Source organism: Oreochromis niloticus, linkage group LG17, assembly GCF_001858045.2.
Source record: "Oreochromis niloticus isolate F11D_XX linkage group LG17, O_niloticus_UMD_NMBU, whole genome shotgun sequence".
In the NCBI taxonomy this organism is placed as follows: Eukaryota; Metazoa; Chordata; class Actinopteri; order Cichliformes; family Cichlidae; genus Oreochromis; species Oreochromis niloticus.
The window spans coordinates 24953639-24979429 of NC_031981.2; the positions used below are offsets into that span (position 1 = coordinate 24953639).

Below are 25791 nucleotides of genomic sequence, written 5' to 3' on the forward strand. Positions count from 1 at the left end.
AATCATTAAATCATTAAAAATGAATCAAATGTCAAGAACATTTCAGCTATTTCTGGCTTTAAGTTGACACATACACACACAAATTTCCTCTTCACACCTGATCACTCCATCAATTGACCAAGGTCTGACCCTTGCTATGGATCAGTCATCGGCTAGGCAAATGAAGAAAAGGACAGATAAATGGATTAATTAATGAATGACTGAAATAAGGAGAGGGGGGTTAATAGTCAAATGCAATGCTTAGCTATTACTACATGTTATAAAGGATCTATTTGGTAGGGATGGTTGACTGACTTGATTGGAGTAGGTGAAATGTAAGATGTTTATGAATAATAATATATATACACCCTGTTTTTAGGTCAGGTGAACTGATTTTTATTAAAGCTACACAACGAGACCTGAAGTTACAACATATATTAAGGCAGAAGAAATTATATACATGCATTTACACAAAGAACAAAGCAACAGCAGATACAAATAAATGTACAAAAACAAGTCTGATGATCCAGATCTGGGTTTGAATACCAAACGCAGAAATACCAGAAATAACCAGACTTTTAATTTAGTTTAGTTTCATTTAATTTCCTGAGTGGGTTTTCCTGTTTCAGTTCAGTTTTGTCAGGGCTCTGTGTGCGGGCAGGCGGAGAGGAGGATCCAAACGCAGGACTCTGACACGGAATTGTAACTTAAAACCTCAGCTTTATTGCTGGCACGAAAACAAAACATAAACTGAGCAAAGGTACTGAATTACTGAAATACTGAATACCGAAACACTGAATACTGAAACACTGACACAGAAACACACAGGCATAGTCTGAATGGTACGACGCGACACTGAGCGGGGGCAAACACAGGGCTAATATACACAGGGAAGTAATCAGGGAATGGACAACAGAAGGGAGACACAGCTGGGAGAAATCAGGGCTGACGAGACAGGGGGAACAAAGCTGCACACACTAACATGAGGCACACTCCTTCAAAACAAAACAGGAAACCATAAACCACTAAACAAGGACGCAGACTGAGAGGCAGAATATAACACATAAAACTCAAACAATTCATGAAACCATAATTCCTAAAACATGAAACTCTAATAACAATCATCATCATAATCACAACAAGAGATGAGAAAAACAATCCAAAACACCAAGATAACTGAAACACAAAGTACCAGAGAAACAAAGAGTAATCCATCATTCAAAATATAAACCAAAACATAATAAACTCAAAATACTGGGTCCAACGGACCCAGAACCGTGACAGTACCCCCCCTCCAAGGGCTGGCTCCCGACAGCCACAAACAAAAGAACAGAACGAAACAAGAGCACCAAACCAGGGCGGGCGGAGGGGGTCCAGGATGGAGGGACAGAAACCAAACAAAAAACAAGGAGCACAAGAGTCCAAACAACACAAGAAAACAGTTCAAGAACACCAGAAAACACATCAAAAAACGAAACCAAACCAGAGCTCAATAAGAGTCCATGAGAAGCTCAGGGGGTCGACCCGGACGTCGGCCATACAGAAGCCAAAACAGGTCAGGGGGCCGGCCATGCACACAGCAACGGCGGCGACGGGCAAACAGTTCTGGAGGCCGACCGTGCACACGGCAGCGGCGGCGACGGGCAAACAGTTCTGGAGGCCGACCGTGCACACGGCAGCGGCGACGATGAAACGAATCAGGAGGCCGACCACTTGGAAGGTAGTGGCGGCCACTGAGCAGGTCCGGAGGTCGGCCGCGATGCCAGCGGCGGCGACGAACCATGTCCGGAGGTCGTCCTCGACGGCCATGATGCAACCTTAGAGGCCTGGAAAGCGGCCGGCAGAGGCGAGGCGGAACAGGACGAGCGGGGTCCCATGGCGGTGTGGCAACCGCAGGGCCAGACGATGGTGGAGCAGAACCCGGGCCAGGCGTGGACGAAGACACAGAGGCCGGGCCGGGCGTGGACGAAGGCGGAGCAGAGGCCGGGCCGGGCGTGGACGAAGGCGGAGCAGAGGCCGGGCCGGGCGTGGACGAAGGCGGAGCAGAGGCCGGGCCGGGCGTGGACGAAGGCGGAGCAGAGGCCGGGCCGGGCGTGGACGAAGGCGGAGCAGAGGCCGGGCCGGGCGTGGACGAAGGCGGAGCAGAGGCCGGGCCGGGCGTGGACGAAGGCGGAGCAGAGGCCGGGCCGGGCGTGGCAGAAGCAGAGGCTGAAGCTGGACCAGACGAGGGCAGCGAGACGGCTGCGGAACCTGAGGGCAGCGGGACGGCTGCGGAACCTGAGGGCAGCGGGACGGCTGCGGAACCTGACGGCAGCGGGACGGCTGCGGAACCTGACGGCAGCGGGACGGCTGCGGAACCTGACGGCAGCGGGACGGCTGCGGAACCTGACGGCAGCGGGACGGCTGCGGAACCTGACGGCGATGATGATGATGATGCGGCTGCAGGCGGCGATGATGATGATGATGCGGCTGCAGGCGGCGATGATGATGATGATGCGGCTGCAGGCGGCGATGATGATGATGATGCGGCTGCAGGCGGCGATGATGATGATGATGCGGCTGCAGGCGGCGGCGATGATGATGCGGCTGCAGGCGGCGGCGATGATGATGCGGCTGCAGGCGGCGGCGATGATGATGATGATGACGCTGCAGCGGCGGCGATGATGATGATGATGACGCTGCAGGCGGCGGCGATGATGATGATGATGACGCTGCAGGCGGCGGCGATGATGATGATGCGGCTGCAGGCGGCGATGATGATGATGCGGCTGCAGGCGGCGATGATGATGATGCGGCTGCAGGCGGCGATGATGATGATGAGGGTGGCGGCTGAACAGCCCTCCCTGGACTGCCAGCAGATGGGAGGATGTGCTGTCTGGGTCCTCCAGGACCCTCAGCTAAAGAGGTGTGGTACTGGGTGGGCTCCTCGGACCCACCAGCAGACGCGACATAAGGCTGGACGGGCGACTCGGGCCCTCCAGCTGACGACACTTGAAGCTGGACGGGCGACTCCGGCCCTCCAGCTGACGACACTTGAAGCTGGACGGGCGACTCCGGCCCTCCAGCTGACGACACTTGAAGCTGGACGGGCGACTCCGGCCCTCCAGCTGACGACACTTGAAGCTGGACGGGCGACTCGGGCCCTCCAGCTGACGACACTTGAGGCTGGACGGGCTCCTCGGGCCCTCCAGCTGACGACACTTGAAGCTGGACGGGCGACTCCGGCCCTCCAGCTGACGACACTTGAAGCTGGACGGGCGACTCCGGCCCTCCAGCTGACGACACTTGAGGCTGGACGGGCTCCTCGGGCCCTCCCGAACCCCCAGCTGACAACACTTGAGGCTGGACGGGCTCCTCGGGCCCTCCAGCTGACGACACTTGAGGCTGGACGGGCTCCTCGGGCCCTCCAGCAGGAGCAGATGCAGGGCCAGAGGCAATTGGGACCCCTGGCTGAGGGTGTAGATGAGTGGCTGACCGAGCAGTTGACAAAGCTAATGATTCCTCCACTAACTGAGCTACTGACTGGGTTATGGACTGTAACAGAGTTTGTAGTAAGTCTGATTTTGGAAATGACTGAGCTATGGGTGGCGGAGCTGAATGTGGTGGAGGTGGAGACCGAGCTACGGGTGACTGAATCTGAGATGAAAACGGTGTCGGAGGTGGAGACCGAGCTACAGGTGGCTGCTGAGCAGGGAACACTGGACACTGAGCTACAGGTGGCTGCTGAGCAGGGAACACTGGACACTGAGCTACAGGTGGCTGCTGAGCAGGGAACACTGGACACTGAGCTACAGGTGGCTGCTGAGCAGGGAACACTGGACACTGAGCTACAGGTGGCTGCTGAGCAGGGAACACTGGACACTGAGCTACAGGTGGCTGCTGAGCAGGGAACACTGGACACTGAGCTAATGTGGCTGCTGAGCAGGGAACACTGGACACTGAGCTACAGGTGGCTGCTGAGCAGGGAACACTGGACACTGAGCTACAGGTGGCTGCTGAGCAGGGAACACTGGACACTGAGCTACAGGTGGCTGCTGAGCAGCTAGCTGAGCTGAAGGTGTGGAAATGAAAGCTACACCAGTCCGTACTACAGGAGAGAATGTAAGTGTGGTTGGGTGATGATGGTGAGGGTTGCATTTCTTCTTTAAGGGCGGATCAAACGATTTGGCGATAAACCCTGGCAAAAAATGCTGCTGTTGGTGAGAGCACCAAGTGGCGAGGGCCTCCAGGAGAACAACTGAATCCTTTTTCCCTGGGCCGCCCATGCCAAACAGTTCGAAATTTAGCCTCGCTCTTAGAGCTGTTATTATGTGTTTGAGTCCATTTATGTGCGGAAAACTGATAGTCGAGGCAGTGGACGACAAAAAATTATCAAAAAACACTACCTCCAACAGCCTCTTCTCGGGGCTCGCTGCATGGGCTATCCTCCAACAGTAATCCCATAGGTGCGCGAGATTCTCTCCCTTGGAGGCAAAATGTGAGTCCGCTGGATCCATACTGGTCGCGTCGTTCTGTCAGGGCTCTGTGTGCGGGCAGGCGGAGAGGAGGATCCAAACGCAGGACTCTGACACGGAATTGTAACTTAAAACCTCAGCTTTATTGCTGGCACGAAAACAAAACATAAACTGAGCAAAGGTACTGAATTACTGAAATACTGAATACCGAAACACTGAATACTGAAACACTGACACAGAAACACACAGGCATAGTCTGAATGGTACGACGCGACACTGAGCGGGGGCAAACACAGGGCTAATATACACAGGGAAGTAATCAGGGAATGGACAACAGAAGGGAGACACAGCTGGGAGAAATCAGGGCTGACGAGACAGGGGGAACAAAGCTGCACACACTAACATGAGGCACACTCCTTCAAAACAAAACAGGAAACCATAAACCACTAAACAAGGACGCAGACTGAGAGGCAGAATATAACACATAAAACTCAAACAATTCATGAAACCATAATTCCTAAAACATGAAACTCTAATAACAATCATCATCATAATCACAACAAGAGATGAGAAAAACAATCCAAAACACCAAGATAACTGAAACACAAAGTACCAGAGAAACAAAGAGTAATCCATCATTCAAAATATAAACCAAAACATAATAAACTCAAAATACTGGGTCCAACGGACCCAGAACCGTGACAAGTTTATACTGTTTGAAAATCTTAAGGTTTAGTCTAGTTTTTATTAGTTTAAAGACATTCAAAGTCTCAGGAAACACATCAATTAAAACACAAAAACTGGGGATTTTTAATTTTTTTTAATTTTTTTTTTTTGTTTTCATATTTTTTTAGTTTAGTTGTATTTAACTATAAAAACATTTCACCTTAAGAGGACATTTGTATGTTTGGTGGCACACAAATAAAGGTGAAGTGAACTTGCTGAGTGCTGCAGAGTCCTTTACAGAAACTAAACAGGATCAAATTCAAGGCTTGTTTAAGTTTTCCAGATTATTCTTGAGGTCAGAACAGCAAGGTGTTTGAAAACAGAACACTTAGTGAATTTCTGTAAGCTGGAATCAGTACGTATAGGTACAGAAGCTGTATATAGACATTAAAGAGGAACTTGATGTCCAAGGTTGTAACATTTAGAACTGACAGGGAACAAAGATACACTCTGAACTTGCAGCAGAGCCAAAGGAAATTTGAAGGCCAAATACAATCCTAGACTCATGCAAGCTTACAGCAGTGTGAGTTAATCAGGTAAAGCTTTGCTTTAATGTCATGCACAAGAAAAATATTCATTTGGTGGCTGCAGCTCAGGAAGTACAGCAGGTGATCTATTAACTGGATACATTGATTAGAGTGTGAATGTGTCAGACTGATAGATAGAAGGCACTGTGGTGTAAGAGCAGAGACTTAGAGACAAAGCGAGGGAGAATTAGCTGCCAAACACTTGAACTGCAATAAAGATTCTCATTTAAGTCAATGCCATTATGAAAGATGGCTGCCACTCAAAAACAGTACAGTTCTTGAGAAACTAGAAATATGGGAGAGTATTCAAATATTTACAGATTACCATGGCAACAGTCAGCACTTCTTCTCATACCTAATATAACTGATACGGATTACACTATTTACATAAGTTAATGTATCAGTTTCAGAGAGTGATCACAGAGAAGCTTGGCTATAAGATGAACAGCCACAAAGACCAGTACCTTCCACGGAGAAGGGGACTAGGATCAAGACAGTGCGGAAGGAAGTTAACCAACTATCAAGTTGCAAAAAGGTGTGATAAAGAAAGGGGTGCCTAAAAAGCAAAGACTCACAGCCTTGGTGAGTCGCTTATAGAGAGATAGAAGCCAGGTGAATAAACAATATGTTCTCCACTGAACCATCCAAGGTATACTCTCAGTGGCAGGTGAAGAAAATGAGAACAACCCCGCCAAGCCTGAGAAATGCTCGAAGAGGAGTATTTGCAGAATTGTCACTTGATACCAGCGCAGATGATTAGATGTGTCAGGACCCTCAATCTCAGTAACTCAGCTTTTTCACCACTAATCATCATCACAAATCTTAAACAATAATTAACTGAGCTTAACACACATGAATGAAAAAACACTGAGTCATCACTACTAGCCCTTGCTGTGCAGTAAAAACTTTTAAGAGATGCTGCCTTAAGTTAAAATGCTTGGAAAACAAATCCAGCTCAATAAGCAAATAAATGAACAACAGTAATCCTAAGCTAAGAAGGCACTTACCATAAGGTAACCATAAGGGCCAATTAACACAGCATGCTTGAGTCTATGCCAGATCACAAAGTGAAGTCTATCAGTACCATGTCTTAAAAAAGACACATGGATTAGTACTTGCAAAATTGCAACACTGTAAAATGCAATTTTACAGTGTTGCATTAAGCTTGATTGGCTTAAACCAGAATATAATGAGTTTAACATTTTTTTGTTCCTAGATGTTTCCTTAAACATGATCATGCAATATATATATATATAAAAAATAATTCAACATATAAATTATTTGTTTTCTGGTTACTAACACTTACATGGTGGAAATATATACCAGAAAACCACAATATATTTTCCCTATAATATTACTTATCACCACTCACTCATCACCATTATAGTATAATATTATATGTTATATTAAATTATATTGCCTATGTGGATGCAATAGCTATACATATTACACATTGTGTGTAATATATTTCTCTTTAATTTTTGTATCTGGCAGGAAGAAAATATGTTGTAGCTTTTATAGCTGTTAATATTTTCATCTTGTAGTTTTTTTGTTCATTTGACTTATTGGTTTGTTGGTTTATTTATGGCAGAAAGCACCTATGTAGCCAGTTTCATTGATTAGAGAAGAGTCTTGGTTAAAACTTTAAGTTTTAAAGTGGAGCGAAGAATAACAAAGTGTTAGTTTGACGACCGATAGTTAGGTTTTTCTAGTAGACCAGGCATGTCCAAAGTCCGGCCCGCGGGCCAATTGCGGCCCGCGGTCCAGTTTTAATTGGCCCGCAAGTAATTTTATAAATTGAATAGAATATGGCCCGCACTCCAACTTTTGCTTGAGTGTATTGCACTTCTTAGTTTTAACACCAGGGGGAGCTGCTGTTGATCAAGGCAGTTGCTCCACCAAAAAGGACAATCACAGAAGAAATTTACTCTCAAGTTACTAAACATGGCAGAACCAAAGAAGCGAAAGATAAAAAGTGAATGCAGAAAATTTCAGACAAGGTGGGAGAGTGAATATTTCTTCAAAGAATTCATGGGGAAGTGTATCTGTTTGATCTGCGCTGAAACTGTGGCAGTTATGAAAGAGTATAATTTACGACGTCATTATGAAACCAAACATCAGGCCTATGCATCCTACACTGGTGCTGAGCGAGAGCAGAAATTAAAGCAAATGCTAGCTCTCCTGCGGGGTCAGCAACAGTATTTTTTTTTCGTGCTCAAATTGTCCAGGAAAGGGCTCCAATAGCAGCTATGAGGTCGCCCAACTCATCGCAAGACACGGCAAGCCTTTTTCAGATGGAGACCTCATAAAACACTGCCTCGTTAAAGTCACCGAAATAATGCGCCCGGAAAAAGTGCAGGACTTCAACAACGTCAGACTCGTCAGCCAACATTAAACTGCAACTGTGTGATAAAGCTGTGCTTTTGATTTTTACTCCATCGCATGTGATGAGAGCACCGATGCCACAGACGCCGCACAGCTGCTAATTTCTTTGCGGGGAGTGGACGAGAGCACGAGCACTTTAGGTGAGTAAAAATATCTTCCACAGTACCCGTGTGTTAATGTGCAGGTACACATGCTTCAAATATCAATAATGCGCATCAATTCTGTCACTACCCTGCTTTTGCGCACCGCTTTCTTATATGCGTTTTTCTTGTTAACACACAGAGTACACACCGCTGTGCACAGCGCACGCACACGCAAGTCAGCTGATCTCATCTGATGCAGATTTGCTCCTTGGTCAAGTGACATTTGTCCGGATTTTTGCCACGATCAGCACCGCAGCTGGATGGCCCGATTTACATACCCAGCGCAGCTGATACTCACCAGAATAATTGACTAAAATTATATGCACTCCTGTTATTAAGTCCAGTTCAGTCTGTTAATGTTGATAACCGTTTCAAACGAACGTTAATAGGTGTGTTGCTAAGCCTAATAACTTAAATAACAAACTTGAAATGTACCCGTCCCATTTTCCCCTTTTTTGTTTTTTCTCTGTGCTGTAAATATTCCCTCTAAGAAGAAATCTGAGGCTGCTGTTCTGAGAATGAGCTACCAAAGCTTTTTCTGAATAAATCAATAAAGATCCATTTATGGAAAACTGTGATGAAGGCAGTTTTGTCTTTAATTATATTCAACAATATAACACATTTGACCACTTTTAAATGATTTTTAATACAGTAAAGTTAAGGTTATATACCTAATTTCTAGTAAGTGGCCCAGCCCCTCCTATATTTTTATGTATGTGGCCCTCAGCGAAAAAAGTTTGGACACCCCTGTAGTAGACTAATAGACTTTTGTGCTCCACTAAATGCTTTGGTGCACAGTGAAAAAAGAGCTTTGAGATAAATAGTCAGCAAATAATACACAAACATACATCTGTAAGGCACTATGTTTAGTAACCCATTAATATACACTGTATGTATCCCTGAAAGCTTTTGGCAGTAGTATATCCACAGTCTGTGGTAATGAGGCATAATTTCATCCAGTGCATGTGTGACAACTAACAACTGACCTCTATAGCATAAACATACCGGGCACAAACCACGCCTACAACCATTAACTGGTTTGTGGGAGCAGTTAACATTGTAGCTAGTTTGAGTCTTTTCAGCGGATTTGTTGGCTGTGGGGAAATACTAATGTTGGATTTTCTGTGACACAAAAAGTGAGAGTGATCTACACGGACCCCGATCTTATTTATGCCCCAGGATGTTCTGGAGGTCTAAACTGCCCTGTTGCTTACAGTGTAACTTCCAGGAGTTAAAGAGCTATGGAATGAACTTCTTTTAGACATCAGGGCCAACAAAGTTCCCAGCTTGCTAGTTAATTGAGTCTGGAAAGCTGGTACTGTATGTATTACAGAAAGTAATATCTCTATATTATGAGTTGTGTATGTTTTTACAAGTTTAATTTTCAGATGACAGATTTAATGCTACTACATACATGAAAGTGCTGCAAGATCACTGCGGAAAAACTGAATATTTTAAAAAGCCATTAAAGAGACTGTAACTGCTGCTGATGAAATATTCCTGCTTTAAACTTTATTGCTTATTTTAATGGACTTGCAGATCACTTGGGTTTATGTACATAAAAAGATCCTTGACCTTTTTTTATGTATATTTGCCTTTACAGCCTATAAACTAATTTTTTCTTCCTCTAAATAATTTTTATTCATTGGAGCAAAAAACAAAAAACTGCTTTTTATTTAGAGTACTAGTTTACCATGTGCTTCCTACCTTTCGTGAGCAAAGCTAAAGAAAGATAGTAAGCACATGGTATACATATGTATATATATGACCCATGGCGTGACAACAGATCATGCTGGAGGACAGATCGGTGCAGGATGGCGGTCCTCTCCTGGTCTGTGTGGTTTCCATTCCCATTTCAGATCCAGGGCTCTGTTAAACTGGTCAGCTCCAAGTTTGTTTTGCCAGGTCTTCATAAGTCTGTGCCTTCAATGCCAGCATGCAAAGGTCCATAGACACACTAAGGCACCCCTTGAGCCGTTCCTCATCTCTGGCAAATGTTTTGATCATGTGCACGTTGATCTGGTGGGTCCCCTACCACAGTCGCATGGTTTTGCGCACCTTTTGACTGTGGTTGACTACACCACCCGGTGGCTAGAGGGGGTCCCCCTGGTGTCCACGACCACGGTGGTGGTGGCCAGGGCATTTTTGTCAACTTAGGTTTCACATTTCAGTCCCCCTGCTGACTTTCTGCTTATGGCACCTTGAGTGTTCAGTCGTGTGAAGCTGAGATTAAAGTTGGAGTAATTTATTGGGATCTCTCGTGTTGTCCTTACATACCGCTGCAATATATATTTATTAAAAAAACATACTGCAGGAGGTCTATCCTCCAAGCTCAGGTCCTCTACCAGAGGCCTGGGAGCTTGAGGGTCCTGCGCAGTATCTTGGCTGTTCCTAGCACTGCACTCATCTGGACAGAGATCTCCGATGTTGTTCCTGGGATCTGCTGGAGCCACTCGGCTAGCTTGGGAGTTAGCACCTACTGCTCTGATTACCTGATTTATCCATTCCTTATATACTCCAGGTATAAATGTGGCATATAAAAAGTGAACATGAACATAAAATCAAAACTGATCATCAACATCAAAAACAATCACACAGTATCACAGTCTTCCTAAACTCCATTAGAATCACCAGTTACCATAATACCATATCACTGAACTATAGGTGTAAACCCTCCAGGTCAATGACATAGGTGTTATATTGTGTAGTTTGCATGTTGGAAACAATCTGTTTGGTTGTGGTTAACAAGACCACAACCAACTAGAAGGTTGGAACCAAGAGCCGTGTTGCTTCGAAGCCACAGTATCCACCACAACCAGAGGCAGCTACAGATGTTACAAAGCTCTGCTGCTGTTGTGAAAAACAAGACCAAATGTGAGGAAATATGTGAAGATCACAACATCCTAAAGCCTACAACTTATGTCACTGTTATTCTTACTATTGTCTCGTATTGCTCCTATGTTCAACTTTTTGGCCATCCATTTAAAACAAAATACAGCCATGTCTACCGTTTTATGGTGTGAAATAGTGTTGATATGACACAAAATAAAGATTAGTTTATTTAATAGTATATATTGGGTTGTGTTGTTCTTAAATTTGTGAAAATAACATTTTTTTTTATTCTTTATAAATAGAGAACTGAAAAACCCCTAAACCATTTTAATTTGTGTTTTTGCTAATAATCATATAGTTCCCATAACTACCTCTAGGTCCCCAAGTCCACCAATTTCCTTGAACGCGTGTCTATGAACTGGCTCACCTCTGTGTCACCCCATGTGTCCTTGGAATTCTGCTCACACACTCTGATATCACAACATGAGCTCAGATAGATGGAACAGGAGGACACAGAGAATAAAACACGGGGGTGAGAGAGAAAGAGAGAAGTAGAAAAACTATCACGCTGGCATACAGAACAGATGTGGTGGTTATTTTGATACCTATCCAAACACTTGGCAAGAGCACTCTTGTGATCACAGAATTGTTCAGAAGTGTTTAGAAAAAGATGGCAAAGAATTCAAGGTTTTAATTTGCCCCAAAACATCCGAGATCAGAAAACTGAAATGTGTATGTGTAAGTGTTTCCAACAGACGGTGGAGCCACAGGTATCTCTTTAGTCATTCATGTTACAGGGCAACATATGGTAGAGATAAGCATCTGAGAGAAGAAGTGAGCAGAAGAGAAGAGAAGAGAAGAGAAGAGAAGAGAAGAGAAGAGAAGAGAAGAGAAGCATTACCCCATCATCACTTCAGCATGCTGAGTTAAAAAAAAATGTCTTTTTACAATGGACATGATTATCACATCACGATCACTTTTCTGATTATCTTATATGATGTTAAATGATGTTATATATGGTTAACACAGTTTACTTTGTTGTCCAAATACTAACATTAATGTGATTGCCAGTGGCAGTCTGGGGAAAAAATACAATGCGCCCTTTGTATTGGAATCTCCACTATGAGAAGAGCAAAAAAAAAAAAGTGGATCCAAGAACAAGCTCTCCCATAGGATTACAAGATCAGAAAGGCACAGCTATGGTCAGTCTAATTTGTGCAAACTCTTTGTAGACTGTATGCTAAAATGATTTGAAGGCTGTTTAACAGTCCATCGCTGAAACACAGATTGATCCAATTAACTTTTCAGAACTGTAAAAATCCCCTCATAACTGCTATGCAGCATTTTTGGTTTCAGATTTATATTTGCTGAGAAGGATACATTTCAGTATGATTTTAGCTAACACTGACAAAAACATCAATCCCCTGTGAGTGTCCACTGCCCCAAAGCCCCACTGGTTACACTTGAAAACATGAAAAGATTTCAGTACTGAGGACATGGATGCATTTTTTCGAAAATAGTAGATATCGATGCATCACACTAGTATATGAAGCAAAGCACAGTTTGCAGCCCATGTAGCAGAATAGCATAACAGCTGAGCAGACACCGGAGCAGGGTCACTGTCTTTACAGTAAGTTGCTAAACACTCACCAATTATTATTTTTGAAATAAATATATAAAGAAAACTGGCTGCCATAGCAATATCAGAGTTTTTGGTATCAGTATCAGCCCTAAAATCTTCTATCAATCAAAGTCTGTTCAGGTTGATAACTATGGATATAAATTAAAATATGAATTTTACCCATCTCTGACTTGCTACCACTAAAGATTTATATTTAGAAACTAACTAATTTTTACAGTATTAGTATATGGTGCCAATAAAGGTTAAAGTTTGGGAAATCGTGCCGTCATGGCTTATATCAGGGGTATCCAGACTTCTTTTCAGGAGTGCCAGATTTGTTAATGGAAAATCATTCAGGGGCCAACAATCATTTATTCCTTTTTCGAAACATAAAAATTATGGGTTTTTTTTTTTTTTTTAAACATTTATATATATATATTCAATAATACAGCAGTTGTCATTATGGTGATTAGGTGTTTTCAAGCCTGAACAAAATAAATGTACTTTTCATTCACGTATTTCATAACACAGTCTTTGATAAACACTCTCTGTGAAAGGTTTTTCAGCATGGTTGCTCTCTGATAGGGGATATGAATTAGCATGTTTTGTCTGAAAGTGTCTCTTGACATTCAATTCCTTTTTTTCTTACTTTGCAAATTACGCAAACACAATTGTTTTGATTTTCAGTGAAAACGTACAGCATTGTAATTTCCATCTCTCCTGGAATACTCAAAAAGATGAAACTGATTGTTATATTTTAGCCCCCCTGCAACTCTAATAAAGATAAGAGGATGGATGGAGTGACAGCTATGTGAAAGTTGTTATAAATCCATTCAAGCTTTATGTTAAACAGACTCTAGATTTTGTTCAACACTCCAAAAAATAACTCTTCAAATGAACGTAAAATAATCATGGGAAGGATTTCCACATTAATCTATTACTTTCTGTTAGCATTAAGTATTTTTGTTGGACTAACTTCATTTGCATGGGTTGGGTCGACTCAATTAAATTAAGTTGGATTCAACTGGAGTAAATCAGTTGATTCATCATTATTTAATTAAATTGGTCCAACTCAAGTCCATAAATTCAAATAACAGAACTGCATAGTGCTAAAATAAAAAAAATGTAATCACATGGAAATCCTTTTCATTATTTTTTATGTTCATTGAAATAGTTATTTTTTGAGTGAAGGTCTAGCCTTCAGTTTCTCTTTTTCAGAGGTGTCATGGCAGAAATTAGCCACAGGTGGTTACAACCAATGAGTGTAAAAAACCTTTATACAGTCATTGGTTGGAACATAGAGATCAGCTCAGATGTTCCTGCCACCATGAGATGAAGTGACAAGAGAAATTACTCTATAAATTCTGTTTGTTTTGGTAGGCCAATCAATAATACCTTTTAAGATGGGAGTGAGGAGTATGGTTAATGACAGAATGAAGGGTAACTAGATGTCTCTGACAGGTTTTTGTTTCCTACAAAAGCACACCACACCTCTAGGCTCTTACTTTATTTCTCAAGAAGACAATATTTCTTACATTTCTTGTGTAAATTCTGCAGTAAGATAGTGTCAGTAATGCATAGAAAACATGAATGTATATCCCTACACTTTGCTTTCCCTCTTGGGTGAAAAACAATAACTATATAATGCAATTAGTGTTAGTGGAATAAAATGTTCCTCTAGCAAGTTCTTAATACTTAGAACTTGCTGTATTTGGAGCCAAAGAACCATTTTATCAATTTTTACTAAATGCTTTACGACAAACTGACTGTTTCCACCACACATCCATTGTGAACGAATGTTTGATCAGCTGTTTATGAGTATGTGCGGCTGCTGACTGTAAAATTACTGGATTCCAATAGGTTGCTGACGGACCCCAGAGGAAGATGATGACATCACTTTCAACCAATAGCAGGACAGAGACTGGGAGATAACTGGTAGCAGAGACAGAAAGAATAGAATGATGCAGATGGAAGAAAAAGATGGAGAGATGGAGTAGAGGAGCAATTTTAATTTCTGTTTTGCTGAACTCAGCAGCCACTGTCACTGAAGCACAAGGGAGAAGAAAAGGAATGGTGATGAACGAGTGAATGAAGAAAGTACATAAAAGTTCAAAAGGGAAGACAGAGGGAGACCGAAGAGCACTAAAAAATGCACAAAGAAATAAGAATATTTAAGGGCTCCAGTGTTGTAGATTGCTTGTTAGGCTGTGAGAGGCAACCAAATAATTTGATGGGAAAATGTGAGCAAAGATAACAAAGTAGTATGTCCTCATCTATCTGCAGTGTCTCTCTATGCTTTCATGCACACTGTTTTATATTCTGTCTAGCAAAATATTCTGTAACAGTTTAAGTGAACATGAGTCATCATTTCCAAAACAGACACTGCCCACTCTGTGCCATTGCACAGTGTTTGTGCGTTTGCATATATCTGAGCACTTCCATGTAATCATCATAAGCAACTACTTCAAACTCAGTTAAAAGCATAAAACACACATACCCAGAGGCCTCACACCAGAGATCCTATTACACATACAAAAGAAAAACGTTTGCCATTGTAATAAAATCTTGTCCTTTTTCAAAAAACACTACCACTTTTATACTTTTCACAGAAAGAACATTCTTAAACTCTAAAGTACTTTTGCACAGCTTATAATAGCTTTTAGTGAAATCCTCAGTTGATCCACTATCTCAAACAAGTTGTTTTAGCTGCACTAGGAAATAAACCGCAGGGTACACCAACAACCAAGCATCACTCTTGGTGTGTACCATTTGCAAGGGTGGCAATGGCAGGCTACTGGAGTGCCAATCTCTCTCTCTCTCCCTCTCTCTCTCTCCCTCTCTCTCTCTCTCTCTCTCTCTCTAGAGAGATAGATATAGATATAGATATATAGTAAATGTTGTCACTCTTCAGGTGTGAAACACATGCTGGTACTCACAGATACAGAAGTTCCAGCACACACACAGTGTTACTGGGCCAACTCACTGAGCGCTGTGTGGGCACGGCAGAACCAGTCTGCTAAAAAAGGCTAGCTGTTACCATGGCAACTCTCAGGCCATGTACCAATCACAGGTCAACTTGATGAGGTAATGTTCCTAAACCCTTTCAGAGTAACTCAGACACGTATATGCTCATTTTGACTCTTATAAAAAAATACTGTACACGTGCAACATACCAAATAAAGCACACACAGCCAATCATGTCAGTTGGCAGGATCTGAGGATGTGGAATAATGTGAGAATTTCTGTACAATATACCACTCCCTGTTACATAATATTATTCCATAACTCATGCAACACAAATGCAGAACAGAGAAGGCAGAGTACTTCAGCAGCTTGGATATACTTCCTGCAGACTGATGTTTCACTGCCTCTGCAACGTACTGACCAGAACACCGTCCAACAAAAGTTTTATTTACTATTATCAGTTATTCAATTCAACTCAGTTTTGTTTTTGTAGTGCCAAATCAGAACAAAAGTTGCCTAAAACCGCTTAATCTTCTAAGTTAAAGACCCTAAAATAATTCAGAGAAGCCGCAACAATCAGATGACCCCCCCCTACAACCAAGTACTTTGGCGACAGTGAATTAATCTATATATCTACATATATGCATATACAGCTTGAATAGATTCATGATTAGTGAATAGATTAGTATACAAATATGGATAGAGGATTTGGATATAACCTTCAAACTGTCAAGACTTGCATATTTCCTGGTTAACCTTTGACGTTGTAGTAATAGGCCCACAACTTGCAGGAGGCGCCAGGCCCCACAGGCAGTAGGGGTCGGGTGCAATGTGTGCCGGGCTGTGGCCAGGAGCGGAGGCCCTGGCGGACCGACCGAGACTTCAACGCTCATTGGGCAACAACAGTGAGACCTGAAGGGGCGTGATTGAGAGGAACGTGTTCAAGGATCTGAACCCGGGTTTTTATTGTTGGACTTCTGTGCAAACCACAGTTTGTCCGTTAGTCAAACCTCAGATACAGGAGGAAAAATGCAGTTTATCAAAGGTTATTTTTTTAAATAGGGCAGCAGGGTGTTGCAGTGGTTAGCACTGTTGCCTCATAGTAAAAAGGTCCCAGGTTTCAATCCACCATCTGGCCAAGGCCTTTCTGTATGTAGTTTGCATGCTCTCCCCGTGTCTGGATGGGTTCTCTCCGATAGCTTTCTCCATAGTCGAAAGACATGCAGTTGGTGGGTTTAGGTTTATTGGTGGGGACCTGTCCAGGGTGCACCTTACATTTTGCCCTATGACAGCTGGGCTGCTCTTGTTGACGATACAGCCTTAAGGCTCAGGGGTAAAAAGTATCTTTACAGCCTTTGTAGTACAAAATACAATTTGGGGCTCTATTAATAGTCACATCTTCATAACAAAGGCACTGTGGCTAATAATTTGATTTTTTCATAACTTAGCTTAGCAAGCCTTGAATGTTCAAATTGGTATTGTAGTTTCTGCTTTTTGGACCCTACTTCACAGAACTATGTAACAAATCTGTGTTGTACAGGTCATCCAAGAAGTTTGTTCTTTAGTTTTGTTTAGTGAAATTCTAGTACTTTGTTATTATTTTAGGTAATACTAATTAGTAGGCATGTATACCTGTGGACCCTTCAGTTTTTGTTGGTGCACCTTGTGGAACAAACTTGCTGACAACTTAGTACTCCACTCCATCATCCAAATATGGTCAATATGGTCTGCGAAATGCTAACATGGTGGTGTCCAAAAGGCAAACATTAAGGCTTCAAAATGTGGATTCCACAAGCCAACAGGTGACATTACATCAGCCACAGTGATTGTTTCTACACGGTCTATAACTAAAGAAATACACTCATTCATTACATATTTTTCTATCTTTGCCTTGTATTTCTTCTGAGGGTGTAATTCAAAACCATAATCGAGAGAGAAAAAAAGATATTCCTGTGTGTGACGCTGAGGCATGGAGGAAGACAGTTTTTTCTTCCTTGTTGCCCTCCCACTCTCTCTCCATTGTTTCTCACATATACCACCCCTACGTGCCCTTCAATGTTCCATCCAAACCCTTCCTTTATGACTATTCACATGACCTCACACTCAGACGTCAACACAAATCTTCCCACAAGTTACCTTTTGATATATTTATATTCCATAAACTCTGTCCACCTCTGTTAGATCACATATCACACAGAACACAGTTATAGAGTGCATACAATGTCTGTCATTCAGCCCCTTTATGCTTTAACATATATCTGGGTGTGCATGTCAGGGCTTTGTTATTTATATGTTAGCTCTTTAATTCAATAATATGTGCATATCTTGGCCCCATGCTGATGGTCTAAAAGGGGCCAGGTTTCAGGTGTATGCGCATGGATCTGGAGACATGTATCTGGCAAGTTGTGTAAAGTGTTTTGAGTGCTCAGATAAATAACAAAAGTACTATATAAGAATCAGTCCATTTACTATGTTGCGTGGCTCAGCATCCAATGACCTCAGTCTTTTTAAATACTTTTGACAGTACGATGTATTACCTTAGCCTATGTTTATAGCTTTGTGTGTGTGTGTGTGTGTGTGTGTGTGTGTGTGTGTGTGTGTGTGTTTAATATTTCTTTTAAGACTTTAAGAAAGACAATAACATATAACATAAATGATGAAAAATACATAATAGTGGTGTAGCATCATTAGTGCTAACCAGGTAGCATTATTACTGAAACACAAAAATTAGTTCCGCATCAACCCATAAAATGTCATGTATACATTTTTAAACAGTTTTAGAATTATCTTCATTCAAAATTTACTTTGTAAATTATATTACTAACATATAAAATTAGAGGGAGTGCACTCGATTAACCATTATCTTAATATTCTTCTTGTTATTATAATAAAAAGAATATTTTAACAATAATAATTCCATGTAAATGTGCCAGAGAGTGGACATATGTTAGGGCAAAGTTCAGTCAGGTGAGAGTATGCTTTATATAACATCACACCATACTGGTAAGAACTAATGAAACATCTGTTTTTGAATCACCATCATAAGCATAAATAACAAAAAATAAGAATAAATGCCTCATATCTTCCTGGCCAGCTAGCTGCTACTGTGCTCCAACTGAGAGTGGAGTCTAGAGTGTAATTTTGTGAGTTCCCCTCCCCTTTCTCCCAAAATTAAAGTACAGAGCCAGAGCACTCCCTGGTGGTGCCAAAACTGAACTTCAAATACTACAATTTGGCCAACTTTTGTTTTTTTCCTGACTATCTACTTTACCTGGTTTTGGAGCTGCGTTTTCTGATGATCCACCTGTTGCTTGCAGATTATTGAAAATTAACCAACACAGCAAAAGGAAGAACACATTTAATTTTAGCAAGAGTAGCTTTGTTTGAAAAGGTAAGAAATATAATTTCAGTTTCAATTAAGGGCACGAGCTAAAACAAATGTTTCATGTTGCTCTTTTTGTACACAAGAAGGCTTCACTTCGAAGCTTATTTGTCTGGTAACTTAATAGCTTTCAGGCAGTTACATATACAGTACAGTGAAAAAGCATTCGTGGCATATTTTGCACACACGTACATGATTCAGATCGTCAAACACATTTTAATGTTAGATGACGGTAACCTTAGTAAATACAAAATAGTTTTTAAATGATGCTTTCATTTATTGAAAGAATAAAACTTTGCAAACCTCCATGGTCCTGTTAAATGGCATGGTTTTTATTTAGTACTTTTCTACTCTACTTAAGCAGTCAAAGCACTTTATACAACATCCCTCATTCACACAAGCACTTTTTTTCTATGCTTTTTCTATCTAACATTCACACTCTGATGATTAAATAGGACAGCTACTTGGGGTTCAGCAAGGATACTTTGGCATACAGACTACAGCAGCCAGTGATCAAACCACCAACCTTCCAATTAGTAGATGATCTGCTCTACTGAGCTATTGTTAGCAGGCAATTGCCCCTAAACCTAATAACTGCTTTACCCTTGGCAGCAAGATCTATTAGGCATCAGGTATTTGTGTTAGCAATAACTCTTTAATAACATCACTGTGGTGGAATTTTGGCCCACTCTGCACATTGGAGGGTTTTCCAGCATGAACAGTCTGTCATGCCAAAGCATCTTAATCAGACTTTGACTAGGCCACTCACAATCGTTTTTTCAGAGTCTTTCAGAGAGATTGCTGGTGTGTTTTTGATTATTTTCTTTCTGGGTAACCAAAGTTTAAGGGAATAAACTGATACTTGAGTTCCTAAGTTAAACTTATGTCTTGTGAGTTCACTGAATATTTCCCAAAAGTCTTGAGCAGGGGTGGGGAACTCCCAGCCTCAAGGTTTTAGCTATCACCCTGGGTCAACACACCTGAATGAAATGACTAGTTCATTAACAGTCCTCTGGAGAACTTGAAGACATTTTAAAGAGGTAATTTAGCCATTTAAATCAGCTGTGTTGGATCAAGGACACATCTAAAATCTGCAGGACACCGGCCCTTGAGGCCTGGAGTTCCCCTTGAGGTCTTGAGGATCATCAAGGCGTTTTTGGCAAATATGAGACAAGTCTTTATGTTCTTTTTTTGGTCAGCATAGGTTTTTATCACGGAAGTCAAAGATGGATCACATTTTTGCTCAGTCTCTTCCTCTCTCTTGATCTCCTGGATTAGTTGTGTTTCTACTCTTGGAGTAATCTTGGTACACCTGCCAATGCTAGGAAAGGGGGGCAGATAGATTTGGATAGCTTTTTACCCATAATAAATTAAACCATCATTTAACAACTGCATTTTGTATTTACATAAGTTATATTTGTGTAACAATAAAATTAGTTTGATAACCTGAAAGTGTGACAAATATGTAAAAACCAAAGAAATCTGGAAGGAGCCAAATGCTTTTTCATGGCATTTTACATGTACCAGTTTGAATGCATTCAGGACCATTCTGAATAGAACAACCATGTTTGTGCAGTTATTGCTACGAGGTGTGGAACAAAAAGAGAAAAGTGACCTGTGTGAAGTCAGTGTTAGGTGAAACAAAAGAGGTGCCTGTTAGTCAATAATTCAATAATTATCTGAGCTGAAAGAACTAGGTAATAGTGAGTTTAAAAAAACTATTTCTGCCCACACTGTTACAATATACAGAAATCTACCTAATAAAAATAATTACTGGAACAACAGCTATTTATGTATACAGAATGGTAGACATACAATATATTATCAAGCAGTAAAAAGCACATTTTTGTTTATCATATTTTAACATTATTTTATGCAATTTAACCCTTTAAGACCTACAATAGAACCAAGTACGCCAGAGCTTACTTTATATTTTTACATGCTGTAGTGGCATTTTTCGGAGCATTTCAAGTTGCTATACATCAATACAACTGTTATAGCCCAAATTTTAATAATATGTATGCATTAAGTCCAAAGTAACTACAGAGGTTTATCCCTCAAAACTTTAAATCCAAAAAAGTTGCAAAAAATAGTTTACAACAACAGGAAATTTATTTTGAGTGTCTTCATAATTTTATTTTTGAGATACACCAATTTTTATATACTGCAGAAAAAATGAAAAACAATCCTATAATGCAAATTTGCAAAGAAAACAGCATGTGCATCAAAATAAACTATTTAAAGCAGTGCAATTTGAGTTCTAAGCATCCCAGAAACTATTCAGAAAAGCATAAAGTCAAACATGACTTTTAAAAACACCAGTATAGCCTTAGAAGGCCTACAAGTAAAAAACTACATTTTCCGCAAAAATTACGTCACTTCCAGTTTCGGGCAGGTAATGGCGGACATGCAATAGTTCGCGCTGCGTCTATTTCAATGTAGGAAGTGTTATGAACAGCTGATCGGATCGGCAAAGCGTGTTTCTGAAATGTTATGTTTTTGTTCATGTAAGCGCTTTTTATGCAATTTTTGCAAAGCTATATGTGGAAGGAAACCGTGACCTAGGGCAAGCTAATGGCATAAGATGTAAGTACAACTCCTCCGGTTTCATATGCAAAAAAAATTATTGTGCTAGCTTACGTGGTTCCAGTTCTACAGGAATTTAAAAATAGTTACGCAAAACGGAGCGTGTCCGCTCCGACCGGCTTTAAAGGGTTAAGCAAAGGTACCACCTGGAAGAAACCCATGCAAGGAGATGTACTCCAAATAAAAAGGCCCCTGCTGTGATTGGAACCAGGAACCTTCTTCCTGTGAGACAGGAGTGCTAACTACTGAACCACTGTGCCACAGTTTGTATATGCCCAGGATATTTTCTGGTTTGCACTCTGATTTAATTCTCCTGTCTGGCTGTTACCTTCCTGTGTGGAGTTCGCATCTTCTCCCTGTACCTGCATGGATTTCCTCCCACATTTAATAACTGCATGATAAATTAATTAATGACTTAATAATGTCAGAGTGTATCCAGGGTGTACCCTGTCTTCTTTCTATGACAGCTAGATTAGACTCCAGCCTAAGGACACAACATCCATACTTAAAAAGATACAACCCATGAGACAAGCTTTTGTACCCCTAAAGGCACAATAAGGTACTTAAAAGATAAAATAGGTATTTTTTTTACCAGCCATTAGGTCTGTGATAGAAGCTCTTGGAGGATCCCCAGTTATCAATAATTCAATTATTTCATTTCCCTCAGTTTAGTATTTCTACAACAGAATATTTAATGTGTGAACATCTTTCATGAAATGTTCCTTGAAATCAAAGATGTTGTTGCTGTGAATCTAAGTGCTAAATATCCACACTGTAAGTGGTTGGTGCAGATTAAAGCCATGTATTTAAACACTTTATTCACACCGCATGCATGCAAGTAAGCTTTTCTGCGTGACCAGAGCCTGTGAATATTACACTCACAGTGTTTGGATCACTGATCATGGACATACCTATGTATTACTCTGTGCTCACTGAACACAAGCAAGAAACGTCTGGTCATTTTTTTCTATTAGGAACTCTTAAGAAATACCCACAATCACCAGCAATGTTAAAATGGTATTAAATGCTATCAAGTGTAAAGGGCAGAATTTCTTTCTGCAAAATAAATAAATGAATAGCTCCTTTGTGTTTGGTGTTATAAAAGACAATACTCTAGAGCAGGTCATCAACTAATTCGGTTGGTCAAGTATCCATGGCAAGATTATGAAACCCAAGTTGCTCTCTGATGTGTTCACCGATGTGTGAATATAAGATAGAAACCACTGGGGTGTCGAAAAACGTGCTAGTGTGAATGGCTGAATGAAGCAAGCTGTATACAGGACTTTTGACTTTTTGAGTTAGATGTTTTTGAGTTATCAAAGGTCCTGTTTGACTTTTGCTTAATTAAAAAAGAACACAAAAGTGAAATTTGTATGCTTCAACTTTTAAGTTTATTAACTTTAAACTTTTTTCAAAGTTTTGCTAACTTCTTCAGGTTTAAAGTGTGCTGACAAGTGTCCATGGCAGACAAGGAGTACAGCAGCAGTTACCATGCCAACACCAAGAGTAAAAAAATAAGTCATAGGTAGTGTTAAGATTTTATAAATACAAATGCTGGTATTAATATTCTTATGGATACTGATACTTAGTGATACTTTTATCAAGACCAGTGTCCCTTTTTAACATCATAAATGTAAAATGTTTTACCGACTACCTTTGACACACTGGTTACAATAACATTTTTCATGTCAACCTCATACTAATCAGCTGTTTGGTAACATGTCTCTGGTGCCAAGTGGTGATCACCACACATAACATCATCAAATATGATCAGCAATTGTGAACTCAACACTGACATACTGGTAGTCAAGCCCATTCCCAGAGACAATAGCTAATTTTGGCCAAAGATGGGAGTAAGTTAGAGGATGCAAAGAGGCAATATGAGAAGCTTTGCAGGTTCTGAGTGTTAGAGTGCCTGGGTCATCGACTCAGAGTTTTCAGTTTTACATTATTATTGAACTTTGATTTTGATATTATTTATCATTTCCAGTCTTTTGGTTTCTTAGAGTTCTCTGTGTTATGGTTTTATGTCTCTGTGTTCCATAGTTGCTCTGTCCCCACTGTCAGCTGTATCCCCTTGTCAAGTCCGTGTGTCTGTGTTATGTTTCCTGTTTTACTTTGAAAGCCTGTGTCTCATGTTAATGTATCTGGTTTTGCTTCCCTTGTCTCGTTAGCCCTGATTTGTCCCAGCTGTGTTTCCCTCGTGTCTCCCATTCCTTGATTGCTCCCTCTGGCCCTTTCTCAATTCTCAAGTACGCGGGTCCGTACTCACGTTCTCATTGAGTCCGGACTTGCCGAGAACGCACGGGAGTACGGACTTGCCAAGAACGCGAGCACGGACTCGCGATTTGCACAGTAGGAACACCAGTGTACTTGATGATGTCACAGGTCTGGAGTTTTTATTGCCATCCCCTCTTAATTTAACTGTGATTAATATGTTATGAAGCTTAACTTTAATCACAGCCAAACTGGTTTACTCAGGAACAAATAAAACACTGAAATAAACCAAACATTAACATTTAGAAGTGATCTAAGTGACTTATATATCATGTTTAACCTCAGTAATGAAATCTCTATGAAACAAACAGGTGAGCTGTTAGAACGCTTTTATTTTTATTTTGGTGGACACATTACAATAGACAGCTGCTGGGGTTTGGAAGAGAACTAAACAAATATTTAAAATATAATCTGATCATTTTCAAGCAGCCTTCAGAATATCCCCGTATTAACATGCTGTTTTCATTCCCGGTGAAAATGTTTCATCAGTCTCCGACTGATGACATATCACAAGTACAAGAGAACGCAAGTACGCATAAGTACGCATATTGAGACAGGCCCTCTGTGTATTTAAGCCCTGTGTTTTCTTTGATCTGTGTTGTGGTCTCCCTCATCCTATGCTGTGTGTTCTGCCCGCCCGTCCACCTGCCTGCCTGCCTGCCTGCCTGCCTAGTTCAGCATTAAAGCTGTTTTGAGTTCACGTTTTTGCCTCCAAGTGTCTGCACCTTGGGTCCACAGTTCCTGCCTGCACACAGCTCATGACACTGACATGTAAAGAGAATGATCACTGTCATTGTTGTATGACTTAAAATATTTCTATCATTTAGATATGAATGGTTAAGCAATATTTTCCTTAAATACTCTGACAAATCGGTCACATTCAGAGGCTGAGACTCAGCTCATTACTGCCTTATCTTGGATGTTTGATTGAACTGGCACCTCAAACTTTCTCTCACCCCAGCTGGTTGCAGCAGATGCACCCCTCCCCCCCGAGCCTGGTTTTGCCGGAGGTTTCTTCCTGTTAAAAGGGAGTTTTTCCTTCCCACTGTCGCCAAAGTGCTTGCTCATAAGGGGTCATTTGATTGTTGGGTTTTTCTTTGTATGTATTATTGTAGGGTCTACTTTACAATATAAAGTGCCTTGAGGCGACTGTTGTGATTTGGCGCTATATAAATAAGATTGAATTGAAATGTTTCTAGTCATAAAAAAAGCTTTCAGTAAATATTTACTGAATACATTATTATACATTATTTTTGTTTTAACATTTAACTTATTTTGAAAGGGTCCGTACCTGATTCTAGAGCCTGGCGGAGCTCTACAGGTCCACTGGATGCTGGTGGGGCTTGGTACAGAGAATCATTAAGACCTGGACAGCACACACAAGTGGAAGAAGAGGAACGAAGTCAGTAGAGAAATGATTGTGTCAGACAGGAAAATATGATGTTCCTCTGGGCTAAGAAACAGTGATATACATTATATTATACAAATGATCAAGTCTGCTATTCAGGCTCCAGGCTAAATGTGGTGAATTGTGTGATATTTTTCATGCAGCCCTGTTGAATTATAACATTCTTCACCTGCTGCCCTCGGAAGACAGAACCATACCACATGTACTTATTATTTCTCATGTGGGAGAAGGTGGATTTATTTTTAAATAAGGGATGGAATGAAAAGATGGAGATTAATCTCACATCTCTAACCACAGAGCAGCAGTCAGGACATGGTTAGACTCGTGAAAAGTAAAACCAGCCTGGCTCTCTGCAACATTTGAAAATAGGGCTCGGAGCATATTTAAAGCTCACTAATCATCATGTTGGATTTGTAGCCCAGAAACAGAAATGTGCACATGCAGAAATGTCACATGCTGAGTTATAGATTTGTGCAGCAGTGAGTCTTAAAGTCAGGTGTACATTTT

General features: G+C 41.2%; 1 protein-coding gene and 1 long non-coding RNA gene across 5 annotated transcripts in view; one reads left to right on the forward strand and one right to left on the reverse strand.

Annotated features, from left to right (window-relative positions):
* Nucleotides 1–25791, reverse strand: part of pik3r3b (phosphoinositide-3-kinase, regulatory subunit 3b (gamma)) — a 181292-nt gene that overhangs the window by 103839 nt on the left and 51662 nt on the right. For all 4 annotated transcript variants that reach the window (XM_025899495.1, XM_025899497.1, XM_025899496.1 and 1 more), the window contains one exon: nucleotides 25168–25242. In XM_025899495.1, coding sequence (XP_025755280.1) covers nucleotides 25168–25242 — 75 coding nt within the window. The remainder of the gene's footprint in view (nucleotides 1–25167; nucleotides 25243–25791) is intronic.
* LOC112842626 (uncharacterized) lies at nucleotides 3324–5009 on the forward strand. Its single transcript, XR_003214486.1, has 2 exons — nucleotides 3324–3656; nucleotides 3968–5009. It is a non-coding gene; the product is annotated as an uncharacterized LOC112842626 (long non-coding RNA).